Below are 22,356 nucleotides of genomic sequence, written 5' to 3'. Positions count from 1 at the left end.
CGCGGGGGAACGCAGTTCCCCCGGGCGAGGTGCAGGGGGGGCAGGGCACATGACGAAGACCCGCCCCCTGCTTCCGGCCGCCCCACTTCCAGCCCTCATTCAGCCAGGAGAAGGCAGGAGAAGAGGGAGGGTAAGTTGCTTCCTCCCTGCCTCTCCCCACCCCTGCCTGCCTGGGGCCAGGGAGGGCCTTGGCGGGGCTTCCTTGCACTCCCGCCGGCCTTGCAGGTCCACCGCCGGGCCCCTGATGTCAGGGGGTGTGGCATATGCTAATGAGTTATGCTAATGAGTTCCCCTAGCTCTTTTTCTACGAAATGACACCTGGTCGTTAGTAACATCTAGTTAAAAAGCCACTTATTGCTGTAATTATTAATTTTAAAAATTTTTATTAGACTTCTATCCCGCCCTCCCCACATTGTAGGCTCAGGGTGGGTACCAACATATGGGTCCGCAATGAATGCAGGTTACAATTAAAGCATATTATAACAATCCATGAAAACCAGTAAAATCACCAACAGACGAAAACAACAGCACACCTCTACAGATAATATTGTGGTCCCCATCTGGCTTCTAGGATGGAGGGAAGGCCAGATCAATGTGGATGCCCGCTGCCTCAACTAAAGGCCCGGCGGAAGAGCTCCGTCTTGCAGGCCCCGCAGAACCGTAACAGGTCCCGCAGGGCCCTGCTCTCATAAGGCAGCTCAGTCCACCAGGCAGGGGCCAGAGCCGAAAAGGCCCTGGCTCTAGTTAAGGCAAATCAGACGTCCCTAGGGCCAGGGACTACCAGGTATCTTCCTCTGTTGTGGCTGGGTCCACAGCGGATGCCAGCGTCCTCCTCCACCACGTCCAGGTCCACAGCGGTGGCTGGCTTCTGCCGTTGCCAGGCCTGGAGTGGTAACTGCGGCTGCTGGTCTGAAGGCAGTGCCCAGCAGCCACCACCAAACGCAAGTACTTCTATAAGTGTGTTGTCTGCGCATGCACAGACAATGCAATTATATTGGGAGGGATTTAAACCCCCTATGGTATTTTATTTTGGACTTCAGACCTTTTGCAAACTTGGAGAGTCTCCTAAGTTCACAGGAAAATCTGTTTAACGTTAGTGTGGCCCTCATCCATGGATTTAGGTATCCGCAGATGGGGGGGGCACCTAATAGGAGAGAGAGAGAGATGTTATCTGCTTTGAGAATAGTGTTGCTCGCTCTCTCCTCATCCTTTGAAAAGCAGGTTATAAATCTTCAAACAAATGAGTAATGACCAGATTTTTCTGGTCCTGTCCCAATGAACAGTGGAAGTCTCAAAGCTTTTTGTTAAGCTTTTCCAACAGCATTCCCCCCCCCCATGGAGAAATGCAGCTGACCTAGGGTTGCCAACCTCCCTGGTTTGCCAGGGGTCCCCCGGTTTTTTTGGGGGGGTTCTACCCGCCGCCGGCCAGATGGCCGGCGGGGGAAACCCCAACACCCACAGCCACCCATCTCTCTCCCTTTAAGTATGTGGAACCCGTGTTTTCTCCCAAGAATGATCTCTGCAAGCTTGCAAGGAAATGCCAGCTTCATGCTCTTAAAAGGGAAATGCGGCTGCTCTTAATGGGGAAATGCTGGCTCCTGCATTTAAAAGGGAAACGCCGGCTCCTTTAAGTGCAGGAAACTGCCGTTTCTGGAGATCTGGCGCGTGGGTGGGGGGCGGCGGACGTCCCCAACGTGATGTCATCACATTGGGGATGCCCCGCCCCCTCCAGGAACGCCCCCAAAGTCCCCCGCTGGGGGTGGAAGATGGACTTGGCAACCCTAAGCTGACCCTCCCCAGGGAGCAACTGGCCTGTCCTCCAGTAGGAAGGTAAAGGTAAAGGTTCCCTTGCTCGAAAGCCAGTCGAGTCTGACTCTAGGGTTTCCAAGCCGAAGAGCCAGCGCTGTCCAAAGACGTTTCCGTGGTCATGTGGCCGGCATGACTAAACACCAAGGTGCACGGAACGCTGTTGCCTTCCCACCAAAGTGGTACCTATTTATCTACTTGCAATTTCTTGCTTTCGAACTGCTTGGTTGGCAGGAGCTGGAACTAGAGACGGGAGCTCACTCCGTCTTGCGGCACCCGGGTCTCGAACTGCTGAACTACCGACCTTCCACAGCCTGCAGTTCAGCGTCTTAACCACTTGAGCCACCGCAGCTCCACTAGGAAAGAGGACCTCTATCCCCTAGTGTTGTATGAAATATAAGTGCTTGATCCAATCTTGCAAATAAGTCAACAAGGATCACTAGCCCACAGCAGTGTTGGCCGGCCTCCATGCCCATTCATATCTGTAGCACAGGAGTCCTCATCGAGGTTCCAGTGGGCATCGTGGTGCCCGCCAAAAGTTTCCTGGCGCCTACCAAGTATTGTTAAGAATTGGTTGGGGCCAAATAGGACTTCTGCTCAGCAAGGCTTCTGATGAACTACTGGAGATTTGATTGGCTATGCAGGTTATTTTTTTAATATTGCTTTGGCAACAGCTGCTGTCACAGCTCAGGGATTTGCTCCGTGTTGTGGCTGGCTCCGCCTCCTTTCGCAGCCCTTCTGTGGCAGCTGTTTTGTTGCTGCGCCCATCGTGCCGTATCAGAATCCCAAATGTGCCCAGTGGCTCAAAAAGGCTGGGGGACCTGCTCTAAATAACTTACCTATGATATAATAATAATAATAATAATAATAATAATAATAATAATAATAATAATAATAATAATAATAATACCTTTCGATTTATTGATTGCTCAATCCGGCAGAGCTGCTGGCTCTGAGTGATTTACAGTTACACGGTTTCACACAAGGGACTAACAATTTCATAGGGGTAAAGGAGGACAACATATAATTCTTTTAAATCGCACACATTTTGCAGCCGACGGGGATTTTTTGTTCAGCTGTAGGCTTCAGACGTGTTCCGGAGGCATTCGCTTTTCGGCTTGGGTTGATGACGTTGGTTCTTCCTGGGCTGCTTTGAATCGTAGCGCCGCACTGCCACCGCCTGGCCGGGTTGGCCCATTACAGGCTTCTTAATGCCGGAGATCTTTTTATCAGGCTTACGAGCTTACGAGCTGGACATTCCATTCTCCAGCTAACCCTTCCCCTATGGGGGTTTAGTTTGCCCACCCTCTCTAAGGAGTGGTACCCATTTTATCTACTCGCCAAAGCTTTCGAACCGCTGGGTGGACGGCGAGCTGGGGACAAGGCTGGTAGCTCACACCAGCGCGGGGCTAGAACTGACAGCAACTCTGTTCAGTTCAGATGTTAACCAGAGGATAAATCCTCTGTGCCACCGCTCCCCTTTTTGATATCAAGAGGCCTAAGCAGGGAGGATACCACTCTTTTTCAGGTGGGCAGCCGTGTCCGTTTGTTGTAGCAAAACTGGATAGGAGTCTAATAGCACCTCAAAGACTAACAAAATTTATTTCGTTTGCAAGCTCTGACCCACTAAAGCGCATGGTGAAACGACGTTTGTTCACCTTTAAGGTGCTACCAAGACTCCTGTGTAACCCTTTTTCAGTTTACCACAATGTCTTTGCCTAGTGATGTGGAGGCAATTCACACTTGCTATCCAAAATCCAAATGGCAACACCTTCTGTAATTATTGAATGAAGGAATAGGTACAGAATACCCCTACGCAGTTCTCATTCATTTCTTTGGAGCTTATGTGAGTGAACCCTCTGAGAGACTGTGCCCTACCACCTTCTTTATGCATGGAAGTAATCTAGAAATGCTCTGCTCCCGATTCCCCCACAATGAAACAGGGGACATCAGTTTTTCTTCGGTAGCAACGAGGTTGAAGGAAGTACCTCCCTGGAGGAGGTTTGTCTTCCTCCTGTGTGAGCCTTTTTAAAAATCAGTTTCATTGCAGAGGCTTTTGGAATTAATGGACGACTGTTCTGTTGCCGGCTCGGGGTTTACACACTGCATTTCCCCCTACTATCGGTTATTTACTTGGTCAATTGTAGCTGGTTGTCTGACTTTTATCACTGTTTTTCATTTGGGCAAGCTACTTTGTGGTCCCAGTAGGTTTAAAAAGTAGGATACATTATAAGAAAGAAAAATACAGCTTAAACAATGACCACTAAAACCTGACACTGGAAGCAGTAAACCCTGCTTTCTCTTGCAAAGCCTCATCCTTGATCGTCGCGGAACCATCTCTTGAGAGGGCCCAAAGCATATTGCGTCAGTAGACAATGTTCAGTGTAAGTATTTTTGTCTTAAATTAGAAAAGCACTTACATTGTTATCTCCTAATCCCCTTGACTTCAGGGGATTTAGAAGGGTTAATTCTGTTTAGGATTAATTGATCTAGTTTGCAAAGGCTATTAATACGTTTGGTGTATTACATATGTATTTGCTTATTCCTTTTAATCCTCAGGTATTAAAAAGGTAGATATGCGAAAGCACAGAATTAAGGAAAAAACTCAGAGACACTTAAATGAATATGCCAGGAAAGGGCTGCGCACTCTCTGTGTAGCTTCAAAGGTAAGACAATAGTAGAAAGCTGAGAAAACAATTGTTTTACTCTTGTCAGGATAAGGCAGCCTTTGTATTAGGTAGGTATCTTTTCCCAAGCTGAAAATCTAATTCAGAGACACTGGTGAGCAACCGCGGCACGGTCCCTGTGGCAGTACCTGATCTGGAAGCACAGGGGCACAGTTCCTATTCAGAGAACAGATGGAGAATCCATTCACTGCAGTGGCAGGACAGCTCTCCATTTTATTTTTATTTTTATTTAATTATTTATTTGTGTTGTTCATCGTCTACCTTTCTCACAGAGTGAGTCAAGACCAGGGCTATTTTTGGGCAGGAACGCACAGGAACGGAGTCCCGGCTGGCTCCCAAGTTGGCCACGCCCAGCAGGAACTCATTAGCATAATAGGCCACACCCAACAGCGGAAACTCATTAGGGTTGGCTACATTAGGGGTGCGTGGCCTAACATGCAAAGGAGTTCCTGCTAAAAAAAAAAGCCCTGGGTTTGGACAACAAACAAGGTAAACAGAATAACAAGCAAAAGGTGGGTGTGGCTGGATGGCCACACTTCTGGTAACATGTGGGTGTGACCTAATGTGCTAATGAGCTGTGCTGTCAGGGGTGTGGCCCAATATGCTAATGAGTTCCTGCTGTTGGGTGTGGCCTATTATGCTAATAAGTTCCTGCTGGGCTTTTTCTACAAAAAGAGCCCTGAAAAGACCATTGACGGGTGGGACATTCAGCAAACAATGCAATAGGATTCGGGTTGTAGAACCAACCAGAAGTCTAAAAACCAGAAGTAAAGCATAAGTACTAACATGACACATCCAATGATGCAAAATTCCATAGCGGGATCCTGGTGTCAGCAAGCCTATATGTGGTAGTATAGACCACCGTCCCTAAGGAACTCTGTGAATCTCTTAGCACACTGCAAGGCCACTGCCTGCGTAGAGAAACCCTCTTGGATCATCAGTTGTGCATGGTGTGCAGAAAAGCCAGGAGAGCGGGGACCTTCCTGACCCCCTCGGGCAGACAGTTCCATAAAATGGGGGCCACAACAGAGAAGCCACTTGTACGGACATGGGGTCTCTTTAAATGCCTTAAATGCCTTCCCTCCTATCCAGGGCTCTTTTTGTAGAAAAAGCCCAGCAGGAACTCATTAGCATAATAGGCCACACCCAACAGCAGGAACTCATTAGCATATTGGGCCACACCCCTGACAGCACTGCTCATTAGCGCATTAGGCCGCACTCCCATATTACCAGAAGTGTGGTTATCCAGCCACACCCACCTTTTGCTTGCTATTCAGTTTACCTTGTTTGTTGCCAAAACCCAGGGCTTTTTTGTAGCAGGAACTCCTTTGCATGTTAGGCCACACACCCCTAACGTAGCCAATCCTAATGAGTTTCTGCTGTTGGGTGTGGCCTATTATGCTAATGAGTTCCTGCCTGCTGGGTGTGGCCAACGTGGGAGCCAGCCGGAACTAAGAACATAAGAGACGCCAATGTTGGATCAGGCCAAAGGCCCCTCCAGTCCAACACTCTGTGTCACACAGTGGCCAGAAATACCAGTGCCATCAGAAGGTCCACCAGTGGGGCCAGGACATTAGAAGCCCTCCCACTGTTGACCCCCCCCAAGCACCAAGAAGACAGAGCATCACTTGCCCCAGAGCCCCTAGCTATACCTTGTGTGTTCCTGTGCGTTCCTGCCGAAAAATAGCCCTGCTCCTATCACTGAGGCAACTCTGGGAGGGGAGGGGAGGTATGGAGCAGGTCAAATTTGGCAATATCGATTATTTCCCCAATCCCAGTATCATGCCAATATTGGGATTTGGGAATATTGGTATATACGGGGGCATTCTTTAGCACTCTCACACAAGTCCCTATCCCTCGTCACCCCTCCCCCACAGGGAGGCTGGGGTGTTGGAACTTTATCCGCCATCTTACATATGTTGTATTTTTGCCATTTTTTGGTTAAGTTGTTTTATATATTGGTATTTATTGGTCTGTTCTAACTTATTTTAATCTGAGATTGTATATTATTCTGTTGCAAGCCGCCCTAAGACCTACTTGTAGGGAAGGGCGACCTAGCAAATCCAATTTATAAAGAAATAAATACCAATATTTTTGGGGGGTTGGTATACACGAACCCAAAAAATACCAATTTCGTGCGCGCGCACACCCCTGTTCCCAACTGGTGCAACCTCTACCTCCCTCCCAGGTCTTGATCCCTGCCCAGAACTAAATCCAAGGTCACTACCCCTTTGGTTGGCTCTGTGACCAGCTATTCCAGTGCACAGTCATTTGTGATGTCTAGGAATCTCCTTTATAACTCAAGCACACGTTTATCCTGTCAGTGTGCAGGTGGCAAAGTCACCCAGTATCACAACGTCATCTCCTTTAGTCACCTCTGTTATTTCCTTCTCCATCTCGAGATTAGCCTCAAGGGTTTGATCCTACAGGGTTCTCAACCTTCCTAATGCCGTGACCCTTTAATACAGTTCCTCATGTTGTGGTGACCCCCAACCATAAAATTATTTTCGTTGCTACTTCATAACTGTAATTTTGCTACTGTTTTCCGATGGTCTTAGGCAACCCCTGTGAAAGGGTCGTTCGACCCCCAAAGGGGTCGCGACCCACAGGTTGAGAACCGCTGCGATAGGGGATGCTACACCCCCATTTTTAAGTAACCTTTAGGACTCAGTATTTCCACCCATATCACTTCTGTTGGAGAGAGCATTCCTGTAATGTTTTCTAACCTATTTGACCATATGCCTTCTTTGATCTACACTGCAACGCTTCCCCCATCACATCCTTCCCTGACCTGCCTATAGAGCTTATACCCGGGGATGACTGTATCCCATTGATTTCTCCAATTCCACCATGTTTCTGAAACACCCACTGCATCTAAATTGTCATTTAGCAGCAAGCACTCCCCTGTCTTGGCTCTGGAAGCTTGTCTCATTGCCATATAAATCTTGAAGTTTCCAGTTGCTTTCCTAACTCCCATAATTCTGGAGAAAGTAACAGCATCAGTCCTGACTGATTATGAACAGCATTTCTTTTTAACTGTCATTATGTTTAAATGACTTATACAGTATTGGATTGACTGACTGATGAGAATCATCGGTTTTGCGATTTTCCAGATATTTTAATTTGTATTGTTTTGACAAGTCCACATGTCTACCGATTCTGCAGGTAATGAGCGACTCGGAGTACGAGGAGTGGTTAAAGGAGCATTTTGTAGCTGAAAGTGATATAGATAGCAGGGAGGAACTGCTCCTTGAGTCCGCCTTGAGGCTTGAGACCAATTTAACTTTGCTCGGTGAGTCGGAAAACCATGTTTTCTACTAAATACTTCAAAATACAGACTCCGATCTAATCGAAGTGTACATCGGTCGAGACACAAGTCTGGATTCAAGATTTGCTTTTGACAGCAACAGCATGTTCTTTGGTGGAAGAAGGAGCAAAAAGATTTTCTGAAAAAGAAAGCTTCACCGCTCACTCAGTCTTGGCCAGTTCCCTTCCGTATTAGTATCCTTTCCCTATATGGCTTTTCTCCATGGAAACCCTATTATTTCCCAGCATAGCCTTCTTGGTGGTCAAAGGGGACCCCTTCCTTCCTTTTTCACCAGTGGAATAGCTACGTATAATATATAGTACAATATATTATATATTGCTAGATTATGTGTGGGCGTGTATAAAATAAATTATATTGGGTCCTGAGGCTATGTATTAGACATAGCAAACAATCGTACAGTTTTAGTGTGGCTTCAAAAAGGCAAGGGGGAGTCTGCGAGCACAGCGTAAGTGAGAGAAGGAACTCGCTCACTTTGGATGGGGGGAAGCTGTGAACAGACAGGGCCTCTCTAGCACGCCCTCTCACTGGGTCACTGTGAACTGAGTGTCCTTTTTTCTAGCTTTCCCCCAACCTGGAGTGGGGGGAAGTGACATGAAAGCAATGATGGAGTTGTAGGTAATGGCTAAAATAGCAAATCATCTAGACAAAACACTCTCTTAAGAAACACTATCTCATTTTATATCGATATGGATTCCAATATTATAACACTTGTCACAACAAGAAGAGATTTGGTGATTAAAAATGTTAAAAACAAAGTTTTAAACGGAGTTCTATATATATCGTATTCTACTGTGCAACATTTACTATATTGTACTAGTTTGCAGTTGTTACATTGTATATTTCTATTGTGGTTAACTGTTTATTACAAAGTTATTATAACATTGATAAAAAGATTTAAAAAAAAAAGAAAAAAAGAAAGCAGTGATGGAGACAAATCAGAAAGAAAAGTGGGGGGGTTTCACCCTCTGTGATCTGGCTCTGTGCTGTAGATTCACATTTGAAATCCAGTAGGAAAACCAGCTAGGTCAGACCATGCCAGCAAATGACAGGTTAATTCTCTTTGCTGGTGTACACCAGTCTCCCTCCTCCCCCCACCAGTTCAGTTTTTTGCAGGAAGAAAGGGTAGGGGGAGAGAGAGGCACCTAGATCTGCTCACTGGCCTTTCTGCATTTCCCCATTTTAAAGTGACCTGCCAGTCAAACATGTTGCAAACACAGGGTTGGACCCAGAATCCCTTGTGGTGACATAGTCCTGATTTGACCAAAGTGGTAAATCTGTATCTAGGCAATAACATGTCACATTGCATGCGAGGACTGACAGGAAGGAATGTTGTTGTTAGCCATGCAGTCGTGTTCAACTCTTGGCGATTCTGTGGGCCAGCTCTCCCCACGTTTTCCAATCTTGTACTGTTTCTTTGAGTTGTTCCCTGCTCAGGCTGGTGTCGACTTCTGTGGTTTCTAGCCACTGTGTTCTTTGGAGGCCAGGTTTCCTTTTGCCGTTAACCAATCCAAGCACAATTGCTTTTTCTAGTGAGTTCTTCCACATGACATGGCTGAAATAAGTCGGTCATGGTTTTGTGATTTTTTCCCCTTCCAGTGGCATGTCTGGTTTTATGCACTTCCAATTCAGGAAGGAATGCTCCATCATAAATTAAAAATAGCCATTTGCAGAAAATTTAAGCTGGAACCTTTCTTCCTCCCCCCCCCCCCGCCCCCCCAGCTTGATTGTTTTCTATGTGGAGGGAATATTTCTCTGAGCATCCACCTGCGGTTGGAAGTGGTACAGCCCAGACACATCTCAGTGAAAGCCCCTGAGTTTTGAAATCCTGTTATGGCCTGACAAGGTCCAATTTCAGGGTGCCAACTGGTCATGAACCATTTGTACCTGAACATACCGCACAGGATTCTAGCCTAACTTTCCCACCTGTTTTCTTCCAAAAAGAGACTGACTGAAAAACAGGGATGATAAATGCCCCATGTTCTTTCACAGCTGCTCTGATTTCAGCTGGAGTCATTACTGCAGTGTCTTCACAAATCAAACCAAGATACAACAAATGTATGTTCCGATACTGCAAAATCAGCCCTGATCTTTGTGGGTTTTCCTCCTGACTTCTTTTCTCAAAGTCTTCACACAAAAAAAATTCATACACAAAATCTGTTCCTTGGGTTTGGATTTGTTAAACCACATAAATTAGTCCTAAATGCAAAAGCCTCCTGGTGATCAAAACATTTTGGAAATCTTAGGGAACCGGGCCACTTGCATGGGTTTGGATGGTGACTAGGGGTATGCATTTGGCTAAATCTGAGCCGAAAAAATACCCAATTAAACTAGATATAGATTTTGGATATTGTTCGTCTATCAGAAATGGCCAAGTCATTTTTAGGGATTTTCAGGGCCACCCATATTTTTGGGATTTTCAGGACTGCCAGATAGATGAACTTAAAGAGTGTTTAAAGGGATTGTGGTGCCTTTAAATGCCTTCTCCAAGCTGCACAACTCTGCAGCGAGTTCACCCGGAAGGCGTTTAAAGGGCTCGCAGTCCCTTTAAATGCCTTCTGGGTGAACTTGCCTCTTGGAGATGTTTAAAGGGACTGCAAACCCTTTAAATGCCTTCGGAGTTCACTCGCCACAGAGTCGCACGACTTCTTTAGGGGCCCATAGAATGGGACCCTTTGGTCCAACCTTTTTTTAACTTGGGGGGGGGGTGAGGAGCAAACTTGGTGCAAATGTGGTGCTTTGCTGCAAATTTGGTTCCACTACCTCAAAAAACAGTCCCCCGCACAGAGCCCCAAATGCCCTATGGAGTTGGGGACCATTGACTATAATGATCCCTATAGGGTATAATGGGACCAAAAAAAATCAGGTTTCCCAAATATTTCCTGAATCCGAATGCCATACCAGTATTGGGATTCGGTAATATTGGGAAATACCAATATTTTTCGGGTTCAGTATATCTGGACTTGAGAAATACTGTTTTGGGGGGTTCTTTGCACACCCTTAATCATGACCTGAGATTTCAAAGCTTTGCCATATTTTGTTTAGGAGAAACACGAATTTTTCTCAACTTGGTGTAACTGTCACCCTGTCCGGTCCCCCACAGCTATAAGTCCAATACACGTTTATACAAAGTAGTATTTTATTAAAGCCATGATAGAGCAGGAACAAGTTCACTGTCCAGAATACCTGGGCCAGGGTGGGCAAGGGCATTCACCAATGATCTTGGTTCCCGCCGAGCGGGCAGGTTCCTAGGTTCGCGCTCAAAAGGCTGAGAATCAACGTTTCCTAAATCATAAACAATTACAGCTTCACACGGTAGCAGTTCATTATACTTCAAGCGAAGCGGCTCCTCCACACACCTGTTAACCTTGCAGATAAGCGTTGCCTAGCGTTTACAGACAGGAATGCATGGCACAAGACAATACACGGGGAAGACAGGGCATGCGCAGATGCCTGGCAGCGGTTTTGGGGGGGGGGGAAGGACTATTGGTACACAGTCTTCTATGGCAGCTAGCTGACACACCCACAGCTAGCATTCTAATGTGTTTGTTTTCTTTCTCTTAAATCCATGTGATTGATGTCACAGGGGCCACTGGGGTTGAAGATCGCTTGCAAGAGGGTGTTCCAGACACCATAGCATCCCTCAGGAGAGCTGGGATCACCATCTGGATGCTGACGGGTGATAAACAGGAGACTGCTGTGAATGTAGCCCATTCCTGTAGATTACTGGAACCGGTCGACAAGCTCTTCACTCTCAAGTCTGATAGTCAGGTGAAAATGTCTGGGCTGCTGTAATCTTTCCTCTGTCGATTCAAGTGCACTGCTGCAACGCAGTCCTTTTATTCAAGTATTTATATCTCACTTTGCTCTCCAATGTGGAGCTGCGGTGGCTCAAGTGGTTAAGACGCTGAACTGCAGGCTGTGGAAGGTCAGTAGTTCAGCAGTTCAAGACCCGGGTTGCCGCATGACGGAGTGAGCTCCCGTCTCTAGTTCCAGCTCCTGCCAACCTACCAGTTCGAAAGCAAGAAATTGCAAGTAGATAAATAGGTACTGCTTTGGTGGGAAGGTAACAGCATTCCATGCGCCTTGTTGTTTAGTCATGCCGGCCACATGACCACGGAAATGTCTTCGGACAGCGCTGGCTCTTCAGCTTTGAAACGGAGATGAGCACCGCAACCCTAGGGTCGGACTCGACTGGCTTTCGAGCAAGGGAACCTTTACCTTTACCTTCTCTCCAAAGGAAGCCAAAATGGCTAACAGCAGCAACAAAAAAAACCCCATGATAAACACATCAAACAGACAGAAGAACAACATTCCTTGGGCTGGTTGGGACTCCATAGCTGGCTCATTCAAGGGTCACAGGCTGTAAGCCACAGAGTAAGAGCCAAAGGGCCAGGAGCAGGATGGGAGAAGGCAACAGCGATAGCTTATGCTTGTCATCACCTCCCAGACCCATGCAGCCACTAGCTGGGCCCAAGGGAACCCAGAAACTCCCCTCCCCTCCGTAGTTTGCTAGGACCCTAGTAACGCTGCAGGTAATGGTACATTCATTCAGGAGTTCGTTCACAAGTTCAGAACGATGGAAAACCCCCACACACGGTGGGGGGAGGCCCCCCGAATAGGGTCATAGGATTCTTATCTCACTACAGACTCTCATTTCCCGCCCCTAGGCATTTCTCCTCGGCTCTAATCAAACTGATTACAATGCACATGGTACCCCTGCCTCATGAATTCCTTCTTTGCAACACCCCTCCCGCTTTCCGATTGGGATAGAAGTGCTCAGAGGTCTCTATTCTGAGTCGTATCTGATGAAGTGAGCTCTGGCTCTCGAAGGTGCCAAGAATCTTGTTGGTCTCTTAAGGTTGGTGCCGGACTCCAATCTAGCTGTTCTTCTGCACACCGACGTGGCCGCCCTCTGGAACGATCTACATTTGAGTCGGCGCTTGTAAAATGCCTTTCAAAAAGTTAGACAGTAAATTACGTTAGCCGTACAGATTAGAAGGCTTTTTGTCTTGGAAATTGGAACAAATGTCATTTTTTTGTAAGTTGCTCTTTGTCATATCTTCCTGCGGCCCAGCTTGATTAGCACTAATGTGCTGAGAATTATCTCATTAAAATGGCATTACGTAGAGTATTCCAGAAAATTAATCTACTTATGCCTTTCTGATGGAGAGAAATCTTTTCTCTCTCTCTTTGGAACTGTTCAGTCCTTTGGTAAAGAAAACAGCCTTCCAAAAAAAAAAAAAGGAAGGCGGTTCCTTTTTGTATATGAACATGATGCCCTCTGGTGGATATACTGAGGTTATGTGATTCTATTTCAAATCTGTTTTGGGAGATGTTGTTTCTTACAAGACTTATGCATAACTGTTAAAGGTGACTTCAAGAAGTGAAGGTGACAAATTAATTCAGAAACTATATAGATTCTTGTTAGAAGAATATGAGCTAGACGAAAACGTTAAAGCGGTAATGATATCTTGGATGCAAGATATGGGAAAACAGATAGATGATGACCAATGGGATAGTATATGGCAAACAATGAAATTTATGAGAGCGGTAGCTTATAAAGAAAATATCTATAAAATGTATCACAGGTGGTACTGGTCCCCAGACAAAATTGCAAAATGTTTTCCTCAAATGGGTAGTAACTGTTGCAAATGTGGGGACCTTCTATCATATGTGGTGGAATTGTTATAAGCTACGTAAATTTTGGAAATTGGTGCAAAGAATTATTTATGAAATTTTGAATATAAAGGTGGAACTTGTGCCTGAGATATATTTACTGAACATAATTCCCAGAGGTTATAAAAAACAAGATAAATACCTGATAGTATATATAGTGACTGCAGCACGTATACTTGTGGCGAGAAATTGGAAAACGGATAATTTACCCTCGAAAGAGGACCTAGTATCTAATCTTTTGGAGTTAGCTCAAATGGATAATTTGAGCCAAATATTGCAAAATAAGGACCAAAAATATCAAAATCAAAGGTGGTGTAAGGTATATGACTGGATAGAACGTCAAACGAATTAACTTTGTATTAGTGAGAAGGTGAGCCTTCCCAATTGTATTAAGATGTAAATTATAGACGGACAACTCTAAAAATGTGAAAAACTTAAGATGATGATCTATGTAATGTTTTGAAAATTTGTTAAAAATAATTTTTTTAAAAAAAGAAGTGAAGGTGAAAACAGACTGTGAGACAGAGTGAAAGGATATTATAAATTAGTAGGGAAAAGATTTTTTGCAGACACTGGAGATGAGAAATGCAGGTTTCCCAGATGTGTCACTGATGAATTTAGACTAGCACATTAAAAAAAATCATTTGTCATATAATGCTTCTTTCCCAGCTACTTCTTTGATGAGACATGGACACTGTGCATTACTGTGAAAGTAGACTACTACTGGTAGTAATCTACCACCAGACTACTACTGGTGCACACAGCAGTCCCACACATTCACTCAATGCACAGGGAGGGAGAGCGGGAGCAAAGATGACTGCGTTCTCTCTCCCTCTCCCCCCCCCCCCCCCTGTTTAGTGAATGCCTGGGGTTGTCAGGTTCACCAGTCTTAGGATACTAGCTCACATCCAGCTCCCAGTCCTATTACCCCTGGCACAATTTGTGAGCAGTCCTAAACAGGTCTACTCAGTGGGACTTACTCTCAGACATGTGTTCTTAGAATCTCACTGTGCATGATTTTCTGCTAACCTCTTGTTTATTTCAGAGTTATTTCAGTTAAGCAAGAGAAACTCCTGGTGTGTTGTGCCTTTTTTTAGCAGTTGGGGTTTCTTTGTTTCCCCATAATTTAGAAGTTAGCACATCTGTACACGCGGCACCTGGATCGCTCAGGCTAGCCCGATCTTGGAAGCTAAGCAGGGCTGGCCGTGGTTAGTATTTGGATGGGGGACCACCAAGGAAGTCCAGGGTCGTGACGCAGAGGCAGGCCATGGCCAACCGCCTCTGAACTGTCTCTCGCCTCAAACGCCCTGTGAGATCACCACAAATCAGTTGCAGTTTGATGGCAAAAAAGAAAAAAACCCAGAAGGCACGATTTCATACTGGTATCTCACGTGAATCAGATTTTTTTTTAAAAAATAAAAAATTTCCAGGGTCTCCTTTAAGCCTGGATTTTTCGATGCTACTGTGTGGTCTCCTTCTCTAAATGAAGCCCAAACCAAGCCTGTGGCTCATTTCCTGAACATTTGATCAAGCTGCGTTACAGAAGTTACAGAGGAATTTCAGACAGACGATATAATCCGGAAGACGAATGGTTCCCAAACGGTTTCTGGTCTGTCATTTCAGACAGAACCGTTTTAGAACCGGTTCCCTATCAGAATATACCGTATTTTTTGGACCATAAGACTCACTTTTTCTTCCAAAAAAAGTGGGAGGAAAAGTGAGTGCGTCTTATGGACCGAAGGTTCAAAATATTTTTTTCCCTGTTTTCCTCCTTTAAAAACTAGGTGCGTCTTAAGGTCAGGTGCGTCTTATGGTCCGAAAAATACGGTATTTGTAATTTCAGACACAAACGCTTCTGTCCCGTTTAGGAAACGGGGCTGAAGCGTTTTACCTGTCAACCGCTTCCAAGTAGTCTTCGGTTTCCTCTCCCGGTTCCGATGCGCTTTTTCCCGGCGTTTTTCGCCCGCGCGGGCGATCTCTGGCTTTTTTTTTGTGGGGGGAACATTTGCTTTATAGCACTATAACGGTATAACGCAACAGCATTATATCAACCTCATTGGAATGCCTGGAGTGTTTTGTTATAGTGCTATAGCGCTCTAAAGCAAATGTTAAAAAAAAAAAAGCTGGAGATCGCCCGCACAGGTGAAAAATGGCGGGGGGAAAGCGGTGCAGTCTGAAATGGCGAACCGCTTCAGATCCAGCTCTTTACCGGAAGGGGAAAGCCATGTGTGAAATGGCAGCCCTATACCGGTTTACTCCATGACGGATCAAAAACAGCTTCAAAACGGGTTAAAAAGGGTAATGTGAAATTCCTCATTATTATGATGACTTCTCCCATTATGATGGTCTAGTAAAACATTTTGTAGCGCATTCTCTACCCACCCCACTTTCCAGTGAATCTATACATACCCCTGGTTCTGGTTAAAGAACACCCATAACGTATTGTGTACACATGACAAGCTGTAAAATTCATCCAGTGTGATTTGTTTTAAAGGGGGAAGTACAGAGTTGTAATGTTCAACTCACCACACACACACCCCATGCTCATTCCTTCAGCCTCAGGGCAGTGTGTGCTGTTGCCAAGGCATCGTTTTTTGGTTGTTGTTCAGTCGCACAGTCAATCCGACTCTTCGCGACCCCATGGACCGCTTCATGCCAGGCCCTCCTGTCTTCCGCCGTCCTACGGAGTTTGCTCAATTTCATGCACCGAAGCCAAGATCAAATTATTATCTCACTTTTCCCATCCAGGAGGCCTGTGAACAGCTGATTGAAAACATCTTAGAAGAAATGAAGGTCAATCTCCATCCCAAAGGAAGCTGCATCACAGACATTTTGAACGTCCCCAGAACTTCGGTGGACCACATCCCCCAGCTCAGCGCTGGCCTGATTATAGACGGACCGACCTTAGCCTTCGCCTTGCACGAAACGACACGGCCCAAATTCCTGCAGCTCACGGCACGGGTGCGGGCCGTCATCTGCTGCAGGGCGACACCCCTGCAGAAGAGCCAGCTGGTGAAGCTGGTGAGAAAGGATCTCGGTGTGATGACTATGGCTGTAGGTGAGTCACCCGTCTTGTAGGGGTGCCTAAGTGCCGTGTTTTGATAACTGGAAAACTGACTTGGGAAGTAGTTCTAGGGCACTTGGGTTAACTGTGAGCTGCGTAGGTAGCTCGTAAGCAGTTGTGCTCATAATAATAATGATGGGGATGATGATTGCCCTAGTTCGTGCAGGTTACAAGTACTCTGGTGTGCATCTCCCTGGCGTTGCCTATGTGGGTTGCCTTCCTCAAGTGCAGCAAGTGGAGAGTTTTGCTCATAAAGGACCTTCATGTGTATGACAATATATTCTGGTTCCTGGATCAGAACAGCTGGCAGCCCCAGGGTGATGCCGTGTGCTATGGGGAAGCGACACAAGAGGAATCGTTTCCTCTTTCCAAATTGTCATGGAACCAGGGCTATTTTGGGGCAGGAACGCACAGGAACAGAGTTCCGGCTGGCTCCTGAGTTGGCCACACCCAGCAGGAACCCATTAGCATAATAGGCCACACCCAACAGCAGAAACTCATTAGGATTGGCTACAGTAGGGGTGTGTGGCCTAATATGCAAAGGAGTCCCTGCTTCCAAAAAAAGGCCCTGGGTTTTGACAACAAACAAGGTAAACAGAATAAGAAGGGAAAGGTGGGTGTGGCTGGATGACCACACTTCTGGCAACATGGGGCTGCGGCCTAATATGCTAATGGGTTTCAGCTGTTGGCTGTGGCTGCCTGGAACTATGTAAAGAAGGGAGGATCCAGCATGCCTGGGTGGTCCTCTCCCCAGTCAGCAGATGCACAACCAGAACTGGGAGCCACATTCTAGCTGTCCTGGAGAGGAGAAACCCCACCAACCAGAAGGAGTTACAAGTGGCACTGCCCAAAAGCACCCTTCCTCAGGGGGCTCTGTGTCTCATGGTCTCTCTGCATCTCAACAACTGGCAACCTCAGGAACCCTCGCTAGCATACACGTCCCATCCCCGCATGTTCCCGGCCCCCACTGGCATAGGGTAGGCATTTCCAGCAGTAGCAACACCAGAGAGCTGGACAAAGGCTGTAGAAGCCCAGGTCCCCCGTGTCTGCCTAAACCACTAAGAGGTGAGCTACATACCATGTATGCTAGTTTGGTGTAGTGGTTGAGAGCGCGGACTCTGATTCGGGAGAACCAGGTTTGATTCCCCACTCCTCCACGTGCAGCTGTTGGGTGACCTTGGGCAAGCCACAGTTCTCTCAGAGCAGTTCTCTCAGTGCTCTCTCAGCCCCACCCTACCTCACAGGATATCTGTTGTGGGGAGAGGAAGGGAAGGAGATTGTAAGCTGCTCTGAGACTCTGAGGGAAGGGCAGGGTATAAATTCAATCTCCTCCTCCTCCTCCTCCTTCATGTGAAGCCCATGTTTCGATCTATAAAAATTACAGATTCCTTGTGATTGCAAGCCACCTTGGAAATCAATTGCTCAGGCAGTCCCTTTGAACAGATACATGTCTTCACGCTTTCCTGGAAAGAAGATCATATACAGCCAAAGTAAAAGGTAAAGGTAAAGGTTCCCTTGCTCGAAAGCCAGTCGAATCCAACTCTAGGGTTGCGGTGCTCATCTCCGTTTCCAAAGCTTAAGAGCCAGCGCTGTCCGTAGACGTTTCCGTGGTCATGTGGCCAGCATGACTAAACGCCAAGGTGCACGGAACGCTGTTACCTTCCCACCGAAGCGGTACCTATTTATCTACTTGCAATTTCTTGCTTTCGACCTGCTAGGTTGGCAGGAGCTGGAACTAGAGACAGGAGCTCACTCCGTCATGCAGCACTCGGGTCTCGAACTGCCGAACTACTGACCTTCCACAGCCTGCAGTTCAGCGTCTTAACCACTTGAGCCACGGCAGCTCCACAGCCAAAGTACTAATGACCTATTATGCAGGCACGTTCTAAGGGCAAGCATGATAAAAATCACTTTGCCTATTAGAAGTGAGCACCCCCTAATGTCTGGAAGGAAGAAAAGCCCCCTTGACCCTTCCAATGCATTTTGCTTTTTAAGGAGGAATGTATAACTCGCTTATTAGAGTTTAAAAGCTGTTTACTTCTGGGGGAAATGGCACTGGAGAAGTACAAGCTGGAGTAAAGAAACGTTGGGCAGGGGCGAAGGTCAAGCGCCACCGTCATCTGCCACTTCTTTGCTTGAAATCAATATTGATTCAGGTGGGTGGCCATGTTGGCCTGAAGCAGCAGAACGAAGTTTGAGTCCAGGAAGCCCCTTTAAGACCAGCAATGTTTTATTCTGGGTATAAGCTTTTGGGTGCATCCACCCAAAAGCTTATACTCAAATGCTTGTAAACCGCTCAGAGCCTCCGGGATTGAGCAGTATAGAAATTGAAAGTATAAATAAAATAGATAAATAAATAATAAAATTTTATTGGTCTTAAAGGTGCCGCTGGACTCAAACTTTGTTCTGAAATCAATACTGTTTTTCTTTTAAGAAAGACAATGGAATTCCGTTACATATATTGAACGTCATGTGTAGCTAGACCCTTAGCAGGCATGCAACCGTCTCCACCATTTTTCATTAGTGATAACACCCTACTTGCTTGCAACCTACATGTCAATAAGACTGGATGCTCGGATTTGACTTACAATATACTTTTCAGTATTATCTGTGTACAGTGCTCCAAAGCCTCTTTCATGTGAATTTTTCCCCCCTTTCTGGGAAGGTGATGGTGCCAATGACGTCAGCATGATCCAGGTTGCTGATGTGGGAATTGGAATCTCTGGCCAAGAAGGCATGCAGGTAGGAAGGACTGAGGGAACCGTCAGAAGAAGCAGGGTTGCTTATTGGTCCATTTCACTCGGAACCATGAAGCCCAGTATATTTGTCAGTGGGATCCAAGGCTGTGTATCTGAAAGCTTAAGATTTCAGTGGCCTGTGCCAAAAGGCCCCCAAGTTCACAGAATAGCATTTTTAAAAAATTCCTCACTTTAATCAGGGTACATGGAAGTTACCGTCTTTAACCTTCAGAAACAACCCTGTAAATCCAGGCTAGGCTGAGAGAGTGACTGGTCCATGAAGAACCAATGAGCTTCATTCAGGCAAGGATCCAGATCCCGGTTTCTTGGTCTAAGTCACCAACCACTGAGCCAAGCTGTTGAGTCATAAGTGCCCTGGAAACCATATGGTAGACAGCTCTGTGTTATTTCATATATCTGATTCCGAATGTGTAGATTAAAAAATCTGCACCATGAGAGCAGGCATGGAAAGATGGGGTGTTTGTGCAAATCTGGTGAAATCCAACAAGTTTGGTTTGGTTTTTTTTTAAAGTCAGGAGCAGCTGAAGGGAGAAAGCAGCACTAGGATGGAGGGAACTCTCTCAATGGGAGAGAGTTGGAGTAAGCAAAAGCTCCATTAGAGAGGAGCAAGTAGGACGGAAGGAAGCAGGGGCAAGGAAGGTTAACATAAGAACATAAGAGAAGCCAATGTTGGGTCAGGCCAATGGCCCATCCAGTCCAACACTCTTGTCACACAGTGGCCAAAAAATACCGGGTACCATCAGGAGGTCCAGCAGTGGGGCCAGGACACTAGAAGCCCTCCCACTATTGCCCCCCCCCCAGCACCAAAAATACAGAGCGTCACTTGCCCCAGATTGAGAGTTCCTATCTGTACCTTGTGGCTAATAGCCACCGATGGACCTCTGCCCCATATGCTTATCTAATTCCCCCTTGAAGCCATCCATGCTTGTAGCCGCCACCGCCTCCTGTGGCAGTGAATTCCATGTGTTAATCACTCTTCAGGTTGTGGGATTTTCCTTCCCCTGCAAATCATTTCAAGTCCCCCTCTTGCCAGGCTCTAGTTTCTAAGAAATCAGACCACATTATTAGAAGAATGTATCCTGAGATCAAATTTCCCAAATTTGTATGCCTGTGAACAGCTTCACGAAACATCTTCGCTAAATAGCCTCTGGATATTCTGTGCTTCCTTGAGGAGCACATGTTGTCTTCAGGCAAATCATTGGCTTATTGGAGCAGTGTTATGTGTGTGAACAGTAATCACAAGGTTACCGCAATTTCCATAATCTCTGAGGCACCAAAATGGCCAAAATTCATGAGTGTGAATGCAGCGTGTTCCCGTGGTTACGTGAATGGTTCATTCCCATGAATGGAAAAAGTGACCAAGGATAAATAGTTAGAGGGTCTTTGTTGGAAATAAATAACTCAATGATTGATAAAAATAAAAATACCTGATTATTATAATGATTGTTAACTGAGAGAATTGTTGAAGGAAAGAAGAGCGGCTGAGGAAGGTATAGAGATAATGGAGAATGTGATGTTGAGGCAGAAGGACAGAGAGGGTGGGTTAACTGGTAAATACTTCTTTATCTACTGATCCAGTGATTACTGAGGTTTGATGGCTAAGGAAAAGAGGAGAGAGGTTAGAACTCTAACAGGTTATTTTGTTTTGAGAAGTAGGCCGACAGAGATAGGGTTAAACGAGGAAACTGGTTCCAGGCAAGATAAATGTAGTAGCCCTTTCTGCTGTCGTAGTAGCCTTTCACTCCAGTTTGGTGTAGTGGTTAAGTGCTCAGACTCTAATCTGGGGGAACTGGGTTTGATTCCCCACTCCTTCACTTGCACCTGCTGGATGACCTTGGGCAAGCCATAGTTCTGTCAAAGGTGTTCTTGAAAAGAGCAGTTTCTGTCAGAGCTCTCTCAGCCCCACCTATCTCACAGGGTGTCTGTTGTGGGGAGGGGGAGGGAAAGGAGTTTGTAAGCCGCTCTGAGACTCCAAGTGAAGGGCAGGGTATAAATCCAATCTCCTCCTCCTCTTCTTCTTCTTCCTCCTCCTTGTTTTCAGGCTGTGATGGCAAGTGATTTTGCAGTTTCTCAGTTCAGACACCTCAACAAACTGCTGTTCGTTCACGGTCACTGGTGTTACACTCGACTGGCCAACATGGTGCTTTATTTTTTCTACAAGAATTTGGTATGTTGCTACTAGGAATGGTGTTGGCTGTGGGCCCAGGGAATCAACACTTAATGTTTACGAACAAGAATGGGGACTAGCAGACTCAGTATCCAGACTCTGACAGCAGAAATTGCTTCTGCCCATCTGTCTTGGGTCGAGGGTCACTGCTCCAGAGGCGTCTAATAATCAATTAAAAATGGTCTGCGCCAGAAATGCAACTATCTGTCAGCATTAATAAGGGATTGTGACAATCTGGCTTCCTTTGTAAGGAATCTCAGCATACCAAAGGGATCTTTTATGTAGTTTTTTAGTTGGGGGAGTATTTCTGAGAGAGGCTGGCCGTTCTAATCATATGGATTTACATGGGAGTGCCAGATAAGTGGGGACTTGAACCCAGGTCTCCTGGGTCCTAGCTTGGAACTGCAGCACACTGGCTCATGCTGAGTTGAGCAACCATTTGGAATTTGGGAGGGTTGCTGGTAATGCTTAGTGCCAGTTTGGTGTAGTGGTTAAGTGCGCGGACTCTAATCTGGGAGAACCGGGTTTGATTCCCCACTCCTCCACTTGCACCTGGCTGGATGACCTTGGGCAAGCTGTAATTCTGACAAGAGCTGTTCTTGAAAAAGAGCAGTTTCTGTCAGAGCTCTCTCAGCCCCACCTACTTCACAGGGTGTCTGTTGTGGGGAGGGGAAGGGAGTTTGTAAGCCGCTCTGAGACTCCTTTGGGTAGTGAAGGGCAGGGTATAAATCCAATCTCCTCCTCCTCTTCTTCTTCTTCCTCCTCCTTGTTTTCAGGCTGTGATGGCAAGTGATTTTGCAGTTTCTCAGTTCAGACACCTCAACAAACTGCTGTTCGTTCACGGTCACTGGTGTTACACTCGACTGGCC

General features: G+C 46.2%; 1 protein-coding gene across 1 annotated transcript in view; it reads left to right on the top strand.

The window, feature by feature from the left end:
• Window positions 1–22,356, top strand: part of ATP10D (ATPase, class V, type 10D) — a 67,292-nt gene that overhangs the window by 35,981 nt on the left and 8,955 nt on the right. Inside the window, exons 13-18 of the mRNA XM_015412761.1 lie at window positions 4,366–4,472; window positions 7,659–7,785; window positions 11,405–11,589; window positions 16,246–16,555; window positions 19,227–19,303; window positions 21,362–21,487. Coding sequence (XP_015268247.1) covers window positions 4,366–4,472; window positions 7,659–7,785; window positions 11,405–11,589; window positions 16,246–16,555; window positions 19,227–19,303; window positions 21,362–21,487 — 932 coding nt within the window. The remainder of the gene's footprint in view (window positions 1–4,365; window positions 4,473–7,658; window positions 7,786–11,404; window positions 11,590–16,245; window positions 16,556–19,226; window positions 19,304–21,361; window positions 21,488–22,356) is intronic.

This window comes from Gekko japonicus, unplaced genomic scaffold (genome assembly GCF_001447785.1).
Source record: "Gekko japonicus isolate JY-2015 unplaced genomic scaffold, Gekko_japonicus_V1.1 scaffold682, whole genome shotgun sequence".
In the NCBI taxonomy this organism is placed as follows: Eukaryota; Metazoa; Chordata; class Lepidosauria; order Squamata; family Gekkonidae; genus Gekko; species Gekko japonicus.
Note: the sequence above shows the minus strand (reverse complement) of the source record. Positions and strands in the feature narration are given on the sequence as shown.